General features: G+C 33.9%; 1 protein-coding gene across 3 annotated transcripts; it reads left to right on the forward strand.

The window, feature by feature from the left end:
• Positions 1–229: 229 nt before the first annotated feature.
• Positions 230–9,640, forward strand: LOC140886127 (protein NSP-INTERACTING KINASE 1-like). 3 transcript variants are annotated; one of them, XM_073292635.1, is made up of 13 exons: positions 230–668; positions 764–896; positions 982–1,053; positions 1,139–1,282; positions 1,368–1,439; positions 1,503–1,562; positions 1,653–1,750; positions 1,840–1,989; positions 2,089–2,430; positions 2,502–2,881; positions 2,947–3,269; positions 8,528–9,077; positions 9,157–9,640. In XM_073292635.1, the coding sequence occupies exons 1-12, from the start codon at positions 563–565 to the stop codon at positions 8,547–8,549; spliced, it is 1,902 nt and encodes a 633-aa protein (XP_073148736.1). In that variant the 5' UTR covers positions 230–562; the 3' UTR covers positions 8,550–9,077; positions 9,157–9,640. The 3 variants fall into 3 exon arrangements, with proteins under 3 accessions (XP_073148736.1, XP_073148734.1, XP_073148735.1); XM_073292633.1 differs by having other exon boundaries at positions 9,175–9,640; XM_073292634.1 differs by having other exon boundaries at positions 9,220–9,259.
• Positions 9,641–9,882: the final 242 nt, after the last annotated feature.

A 9,882-nucleotide genomic window follows, 5' to 3' on the forward strand; every position in this document is an offset into this window, starting at 1 on the left:
AACATGTGATGGACCCATTCATGGGGTATCAAAAATAAAAATATATTTTTGCCTCTAAAAAAATAAAAATATATTTTAGTTTAGTTGAATAAGAGGGACAATGGCTGTAGAGCTGAAAAAACTTCATATTTTTTTATTTTTTCCCATTAAAGAAAGAAAGGGCCCCCCAATAAAATAAAAGCTACTGCCTTGCCTATGGGATCGGTAATAAGCGTGATTGTGTATTTTTCTTGGTGAATGCATGATTACAGACGAGAACCCAGGAATTAACCCCCCCATGTTTGGTTGTAAAATATTCTTTTTCTTGACAAGTTTATGGCCCGTGAGGCCATGACAGGCATGCTAGCTAGCTTCTTTATGCACAAAAGCCTAAATAACTTTTCTTCAACTGACAAACTGAGAAAAATGAATCACTGCCATATAGAAATCAATTAACTTCCTGCCCCGATCTGCAGATGATTTCATACTACTCAAAATATAGATATTTGAAGGCCAACTCTCAATCATAATTATTAATTTTTTTTTTTATCTTCTTTGGAGTTCTTGTTGTATCTATTTATCAATGGGAATGAGAAGAGAGAGAGAAGCAGCATTTTTTGCCTTCATTTATCTATCTGTTTGCAGCTCTTCTATGGGTTTGCTCTCTCCCAAAGGTGTTAACTTTGAAGGTAATTAAAATGGCCTCCGAAATTTACATGTTTTGGGTAGATTGAAAAGGATTTTGTTTTTAAATTCTTATCTGGGCTGTTGTGCATTTAATCAGTTCAAGCTTTGATGGGGATAAAATCTGCATTGAGGGATCCCCATGGTGTTCTTGAAAACTGGGATGGGGATGCAGTCGATCCATGTAGTTGGACTATGGTCACTTGTTCTTCCGAAAGTCTTGTTATTGGAATGTAAGGCGCAGTTGTTCTTTAATTTAATTTGCATTTCTTGAGGATTTAGAATCGATTTTATAGGGAGATTGATTACATTTTGCAGAGGTACTCCAAGTCAGAATTTGTCTGGTACTTTATCACCAAGTATTGGGAATTTAACAAATCTTCAGATTATGTAAGTGTAATTGAAGGACTATTTTCTGTCGTCACTAGCTGCTGTTTTTCAAATAAATGTAATGGCCGGAATGGGATTTTTGCAGACTTATGCAGAATAATAACATTACAGGACCTATCCCTACTGAACTTGGACGACTCACAAAACTTCAAACACTCGATCTTTCAAGTAACTTGTTCAACGGCATCATTCCTCCTTGTTTGGGACACTTGAAAAACCTTCAATACATGTGAGTACTTCATCCTCTAAATTTAATCACCATTATATTAATTCGAAATTTCTTGAGTCTCACAAGATTTGTTTCGATGAATCAGGAGGCTCAACAACAACAGTCTATCTGGCGAAATTCCTACGTCACTTGCCAATATGACACAACTTTCTTTACTGTACGTAATTCTCTTCTCTGTCTTTGCCACTTCTCAGGGACTAAAAATTCCTTCTTGTTCCAGGGATTTGTCTTACAATAACTTGAGTGGACCCGTTCCTAGATTCCTTTACAAGACATTCAAGTAATCTATTACCCAAATTCATGTTTTATTAAAATGAAAGCAGATTGTTAATTAATTAATTTAATTAATTAACTTGTGGTGTTTCTGCAGTGTAATTGGGAACCCCTCTATATGTGAGACAGGATCAGAACCACAGTGTAGTGGAATAACATTGATTCCTATGTCTATGGCCTTGAACACCTCCCAAAGTATGCAAGAAACTTCAAATTTCTGATTCTTGTTTCTTCCTTGTGCATGCCATAATATTTATCCTGATGTTGATTTTTATTCTTTCAAGCTGCTGTTACTTCTGCAAAATCAAAACATCGCACTCTCGCCATCGTGTTCGGAACCAGCCTCGGTTGCCTATGTCTGATAATCCTAGGATTTGGGCTGTTTTTGTGGACCAGACACCGGAAAAAGCAACAAGAATTCTTCGATATTAATGGTCTGTATAATATACAAGCTGGTCTTTGTTACTTAAATTGATCACATCTCTTGTTCTTTCTTTTTGAACTGATATTATGTGCACACTCGAAATTTTCAGACAGACTACATGAGGAAGTTTCACTAGGAAATTTAAGGAGGTTTCAGTTTAGGGAACTGCAAACTGCTACCAACAATTTTAGTAGTAAAAACATTCTGGGAAAAGGTGGATTTGGAAATGTATATAAAGGATGTCTACTAGATGGAACTGCTGTGGCCGTCAAAAGGCTTAAAGATGGAGGCGCCGCGGGTGGAGAAAGACAATTTCAGACTGAAGTTGAGATGATTAGCCTAGCAGTTCATCGGAATCTCCTCAAATTGTATGGTTTTTGCATGACGCCAACAGAAAAGCTCCTAGTATACCCTTACATGGTGAATGGAAGTGTTGCTTCGCGTCTCAAAGGTAAATTTTCAAATTTATCATAACGCCTTTTGTGTGGACTCTGCTTATGTCGGCAATTTCACCTCAAACAGCGAAACCGGTATTGGACTGGGCCACAAGAAAGCGGATTGCCTTGGGAGCTTCGAGGGGACTTTTGTATCTCCACGAGCAGTGTGATCCGAAGATTATTCACAGAGACGTCAAGGCTGCAAATATACTTCTTGATGACTATTGTGAGGCAGTGGTGGGAGATTTCGGATTGGCGAAGCTTTTGGATCATCAAGATTCGCATGTTACGACTGCTGTACGTGGCACCGTGGGGCATATAGCCCCCGAGTATCTGTCAACTGGCCAATCTTCTGAGAAAACAGATGTGTTTGGATTTGGAATCCTTCTTCTTGAACTGATCACAGGACAAAGAGCACTAGAGTTCAGCAAATCGGCCAGTCAGAAAGGAGCAGTTCTTGATTGGGTTAGTAACATAGTAAGACACATACCTGCCCACTCAAATTCAAAAGTTCTAACTATGGTTTTCAGGTAAGGAAACTTCATCAAGAAAAGAAGCTAGATACACTGGTTGATAAAGACTTGAAGAACAACTATGACAGAATTGAGCTAGAAGAAATGGTTAAAGTGGCTCTCTTGTGCACTCAGTATCTACCGGGGCTGAGGCCCAAAATGTCTGAAGTGGTTCGTATGCTAGAAGGAGATGGACTTGCTGAGAGATGGGAAGCAGCATCTCAGAGATCATTAGAACCAAACAAGTTTAGAACATTGGAGCTCTCCTCTTCCGAAAGATTTTCGGACCTCACTGATGATTCTTCATTGCTTGCTCAAGCCATGGAGCTCTCTGGTCCGAGGTAAGAAATTTATGCATGGATGAAAAGTTTCAAGGGCTTCTCAAAGGTGAAGTTTTTATACGTGATACGGCTATAAAATTAATGAAAGTTTTTTTTTTTTTTTTAACTTCTTTATTTGTTATAGCTGCATGGCGAACATCCAATCTTCAATAGTATAGTTTTTCAGAGTTTTGTGTGATGAGGGACTTTTTTTTTTTTTTTTTTTAATTTTTAAATTAAGTGATGTGATGGATTAGTTTGAGCTAGGGTGAGGCATCTGATAAGAAGGTTCAAACTACACTAGTGTTAACCTCCTATAATCATATATATCATAAGCTGAAACAAATGCAAAATTGCTATGCTATCCTATCCTATCTTCCCAAATCCAATCCATGATGAATTTGTTTTGAAGATTAAATTCGAAATACTCGACATTTATCATTATCAGAAACTACAAGAGATTAGTGAAATCTCTATTATAAATTAACGCCTTGAACCCATGATTTTTCACATCAACTTACATGACTACAATGGCGGAAAGAAGCTCCTCCATTGTTCTCCTAACTCTCCTATGCCTCTCTGCTTTTCTCTCGGCTACTCGTGCCACCCACACCGCCGCCGTGAACAACGGTGCAGTTAAACATGCCAATGAAGAAATGAAACCCGGAAAAGACGTAGACTGTTTCTTTGGCTCACAACCCCCACATTTTCCATTCACCCTTCCCCCGCTGCCCTCTGGTGGTTTCCATTGGCCTCCTCAATTTCCTTTCACCCTCCCGCCGCTACCCGCCGGTGGCTTCAAGCCACCACAATGGCCTCCTCAATTTCCTTTCACCCTCCCGCCGCTACCCGCCGGTGGCTTCAAGCCACCACAATGGCCTCCTCAATTTCCTTTCACCCTCCCGCCGCTACCCGCCGGTGGCTTCAAGCCACCACAATGGCCTCCTCAATTTCCTTTCACTCTCCCGCCGCTACCCGCCGGCGGCTTCAAGCCACCACATTGGCCGCCTTTAACTCTCCCCCCGATGCCTGCCGGTGGCTTCCATATGCCGCCAAACTGGCCATTCCCTGGTCCTTTCTGGCCGCCGCATGGTCACGCTGGAGCTCAAGGTGCTGACAGACATTATGTCCATGCATGAGGCTTGATTTTCAAAGAAAAATAACATTTCTTCTTTTTATTGCTTTATTTATTTAGGCTGTGGATTTTAGGTGTTTTTGGCTTTTAGTTAGGATTTGGAAATTAATTTTCTCTTTGGAATAAAAATATTTATATCTTTGCATTCAGTTACAATTTATTCGAATTATTTCATATTAATACGATTATATCAATATTATCCACAAAGTCCTTTAATTAATCCGACATGGCACAGCTCGAGATCTAAATTTCTAGTGAACCAACTCATTGTCACATCACACATGAAAGATTCAACAGTATGATTTAGTCAAGTTCTAATATTATAATATATAACTTGAGTAATTCATATTGTTGAATCTTGTCAAATAATAATAATAAGGGTAATTTGCTTAAAAATACCTAAATAAAGACATGTTTTACTTTAGGGTCCCTAGTCATAAAATGTGGTACAAAACAATACAAGATTTGGTACAAAATCATACAAGATGTGGTACAAATTAACAAAAAATGTGGTACAAAAAAGTGGTTAGGGAGTGCAGAGCAAAACATGTTTACATTGGGGATTTTTGAGCAATTTGCACTAATAATAATAATTAAAGTTAAAAAATAATGATATTATTATTGTCTTTCAAATTAATTTTAATCTCAACATTATCATCTAAATAAAAAAATAGTCTTAAAGTTTAAATGCTTTCTTATTATTTATATATATATATATATTAATTAATAAATTTTATTATAAATTAGCTTCCATATGTAATATAATGATTTAAAAATTTGTCTAATCTTTTTAGATTCAACATAAAACTAATCTTCAAACTAGAGAATTCATGCTAACAATATAATAAAAAAACTAAAGGAATTCGTATATAAAATTTTATCTAAACTATTGTCTTTCTACGTACATCTAGTTGAATATTTACCAAGACATAAATTTTTTTGTTATTTTCAAATGAATATTTTTTTCTATATTTTTATATTAGGAACAATGAATTATCTAAAAAAATTTAAAATTAATGATTTTTTTGGTCCATTAACTTGTCTATTTTTGTTTGAATTAATTTTTTAAATTTATTTTTGTAATTGATACGTTAAATTTATTTTTTTGCTATTTTAGTCGAAATGTTGAAGTGACAGCTTGATAAGTAAATATTTTTCGATGCCACATCATTCTTTTTCGGTGTTATGTCAGTAGTTTCCAGTGTCACATAGTCAATTGGATCAAAATAGTCAAAAATTAAAAGTTTGTATAACAATTAAAACTAAACTTTAAAAACTTAGTGGATTAAACGCAAAATTGAACAAGTTTGTGGAGAAAAAACTATTTTCTCATTTTAAAATATAGATAAATATATAACTTAATTTTTAAATAAATATAAAGATAAAATTGAGGATTGTTTTAAAAAAATATTTTAAGATAATGGAGGTGAAATTACTTATAAAAATAATTTTTTTTGGGTGTCAAAAGGAAATAATGGGTATTATCATAATTTCATTATGGATTTTACCAAATTAATTAAGAATCGGGTTTAAATGAAACAAAATTTTAATTAAATACTAGTGTATTGACACACACATTGCGTGCTTATATAATTTTTAAAAAATTAATTTGATTTATATTCAAATAGGAGTAATATTATAGTTTTAAAATTTATCGAGAGACTAAACTGCTATTTAAAATATTGAAATAAAAAAACAAAAAAAAATTAAAAGTGTAATATATATATATATATATATATATCTTATATGTGCAATTTTGGCAAAAACAAGATGGTATCCTCTTTTGTCTAATAAGAAGATTATTTATATATACTAGTGTAATGTGGTATGCGTTGCGTATTTATACAATATTTTATAATTAATTTTATTTATATTCAAATAAAAGTAATATTATAATTGTAAAAATTATCGAGAGGCTAAATTGCATTTGAAATGTCAAAATTGAAAGTAAAAAAAATAGCCAAAAGAAAAAAAAATAAAAAAGTAATATATATTATATAAGAGCAATTTTGGAAAAAAAAAAAAAAAACGATGTTGTCATGTTTTGTCTAAAGGCAGATTTTTTTTATGTATAATATGATTTTTTTTTTACATCAGACACCCCTGTAAAAAATTGAAAATAAACGCTTCTCCCATGTGAAAATTTAATAGGCATATTCACCCTTAATTTTTTTTTATAAACTTTGCATGCACTACAAGAAAAAATCCTAACAACAACGGCGAAAAACCGTTGTCGTAGGTAGTTTAAAACTGTTGTTAAAAACCGCGTTGTTAAAGAGGATGCTCCAGGCAAAGACAACAGTTTTACAACAGTGAAAAATCTTTGTCTTTTCCTTTAAAATTTGAATGTGTCTTTTTAACAACAGGTTCTTCAACAACAGTTTTAAACTATCTACGACAACAGTGAATAGCCATTGTCTTTTTTAAGATAAAAAACAAAAAAAATTAAATTTAATATACAAATTTTCAATATTATAAATCAATCAAAATTTAAAATTTCGAAAATAAAATTTAATATACAATTTATCAGTATTACAATTGACTCAAAATTCTAATTCTAATTCAATTCACTTTAGAAAATAGAGCTACGAACTAATATTGATAAACTTGGAACCCTTCTTTCAGCATAAATTAACATCCTATTTGAGCTAGTACTGATTTCACAACTACACTTTTTTGACCCGAAATTTTCATAGATGCCGCAACAATCTCTTTTTTTTTTAAAAAAAATGAACTGTAAATTAATTATTCAACCAAAAAAACATAAACATAAATCAAGTAATGAATCAAATAAAACACGGATTATCAACAAACTGGACGATAAATAAAATCATGTTAAATAAATATTAATAATGGGTGTCGACTTTTCACAACATAAAATTGATATTTGGTGGACATGCTTGTTTTCTTGCACTTGTGTATGCATTTTCTTGACAATATAAAGCACGTGGTACAAAAATACCCCTATATTACTATAACAATTTTTAGATATGTTAAAATACAACCTATATCATAATACAACCATTTTTCTTCACAAAAATCTAATTATAAAATATTTATTAAATACTTTCACTTTATTATTTTCTTAATTTTTCATATTATTAAATTTTTTATGTTCGATATTAGTATTTTTAATGAATTTGTTATTGCTAATAATATTATTAATTTATTTTGATATCATTTTTTTATTAGAAAAAGAAAAAAAAATATCTTAAAAAAATCACTTATCAAGTTGGTGAAGTAAATGTTTTAAATAAATATCTAAAAAAAGATTAATTATCAAGTCGATAATATTACTCTCGTTCTATTTTTTATGATACATTAAATTTTTTTTTTTTTGAGAGGGATACATTAAATTTTAAAAAACAAAAAAATTGGCATGTTTTATGTTTGCATGGTTATATGGTATGTTTTATGTGCATATATTATGTCACGATTATTATGCTGCATAAATTATCATGTTGAGTCTGTACCTTGATATAACCCGTAGTAGGGGTCGCTTAGCCCCAATTTTTTGAGGGGATGGTTGGACACGCTGGTACGGGATCATGACACCGATATCCACAATTTATTTATTTGTGTGTTAGCCACCTTCTGATGCGAAGGCACATTGTACTACATACTATGACGTCACTTGATTGAGCAAGAGCTTTACCGTGATAGGTTTTCGATACCCATTCATTTGCATTAACATTCATAGCATGTGTATACTCATACTTCTGTTACGTTATCGCTCACGTTCTCGGTTTTTGTATTGGACACCTCATTCCACGGGGTAGGGCTTAGGTTGGACGGACTAGGAGATAGCAGTCGTTGAGTTGCAGCAGTCCGGGTTTTGGCGTTGTTTCCATTTCAGGTTTCGATTTGAGGATTATTTGTTTCCGTACTTTATTCGATGGGTTGTATAAACAATGTTTTACTGTTGGTTTTTAAGGGCTGGTTGTATTCCACAGGTTATTTGGTTGTACTGAGTTATTTTTCGTTGTTTAATGATTATTATTTTTTAAGTTTTAATTGCATGCCTTAGTATGATTACTAGGTGATTTCGGAGTGGGTCACTGCATTTATGGTATCAGAGCATGCTTGAGATTTTTGGGATTTAGGTCAAACAGTCTCGAGGTTAATATATGTTATCCTTTTGTAGAAATGAAAAACATTGGCGATGAGAGTCACGGGAGCGTTGGAGGACGCTAAGGAGACGAAGGCAATCGTGAGCACCATCATCACCACATGATTAGAGCTGTCAGACGGGTCAACCCACATAAATTGTGTGGCGGGGTGGGTCGATCCGACGGGCCTAACCAAAATTGACGACTCTAACCATGATGGACACCGTCGCTTTGACATGCACAAGTTTGTGCAGATGAGACCTAAGCATTAGTGGAAGGCGAGACTTCAGAGGATGCAGAGAACTAGCTGGAGCGGATGGAGAGCCGTTTTCGTGTGTTTCACTACACCGAGGAGAAGCGCATGGAGGCTGTTGATAAGTGCATTTTGTGTGCATTATTTTATGTTATTTTTATGTTTATTTTGCATGCATTCGTATGGTTTAATGTGTGTTTTTACATATTTTATTTATAATTTATTTCATGTGTGCATTTCACTCTCCGGGTTGATATTTGTAGGAATTTGTGAAGAAATCAAGATTTTGGGGCAAGAGAAGAGCCGCGAGAATGAAATACGGAGAAGCCATGGTAAAAAATTCATTTTTAATGATAGAGAGATTAAAATCTGATCTCCACTGTTCAAATCAAATTTCAAGATGTTTTGAAGCTGCTGTCTAAATTCCAGCTCAATCCGACAGCTATAACTCAAGATATGATTTTGTTTTTCAAGAAAACTGCCGTTGTGAAGAAAAATCAGGCACCTAGGCGCCAGTTTTCGGCTCCTAGGCACCGAGTCTGTGCCAAAAAAATGTTTTGGGCAGAAAATTGCGCGCTCGAGTGCGCCCGACGTGCAGAAAAAAATATTTTTTCGGAAATTTAAAGTTTGGATTTTGCGGGCTTTATTTTGTGGGCTTTTCAAGTCATATAAATAGAATATTAGAGAGAAGATTTGAGGGGAGATTGAATGTAGATAGAAGAGGCGCTAGGCGGAAGCTTGGAGATTGAAGAACGCTCCAATCGAGTTTTTCTTCCTTTCTTCTCTTTTGATTATTAAACTTGTTTGAATTTTGTTTTCAATTATTGATTAGATTTTTTTCAATCAAGATCACGTGATTGGGCCGGACAAATCTATGTAGAAAACTTGGATGTTTGTTTGGGATTTTTCAGATTTGGTTTTATGTTGTTGATTATTAGATTATATCTGTCTTGTGAATGATCTGGCCAATTGTTTGCTTGCATGGTAATCGATTTCGAGTCAACAGATGAGGAATTGATTTCGATCACTCTAATAATTAACACGTGGTAAAATTGACTATAAATAGTATTCAATTTCATCGTGCGGTTTTAGGTGCAAACTGAATTCTCATAGTTCCTAATGCATTTGAGTTTGATT

The sequence above is a fragment of the Henckelia pumila genome, chromosome 3 (genome assembly GCF_033568475.1).
Source record: "Henckelia pumila isolate YLH828 chromosome 3, ASM3356847v2, whole genome shotgun sequence".
Lineage (NCBI taxonomy): Eukaryota > Viridiplantae > Streptophyta > Magnoliopsida > Lamiales > Gesneriaceae > Henckelia > Henckelia pumila.

Excerpts from the sequence above, each read along its gene's own strand:
- LOC140886127 (XM_073292635.1), top strand. The coding sequence starts at position 563 with ATGGGAATGAGAAGAGAGAGAGAAGCAGCATTTTTTGCCTTCATTTAT. Across the intron at positions 1,283-1,367 it reads TTGAAAAACCTTCAATACAT|GAGGCTCAACAACAACAGTC; the intron begins GTGAGTACTTCA and ends TCGATGAATCAG. Across the intron at positions 2,431-2,501 it reads TGTTGCTTCGCGTCTCAAAG|CGAAACCGGTATTGGACTGG; the intron begins GTAAATTTTCAA and ends CACCTCAAACAG.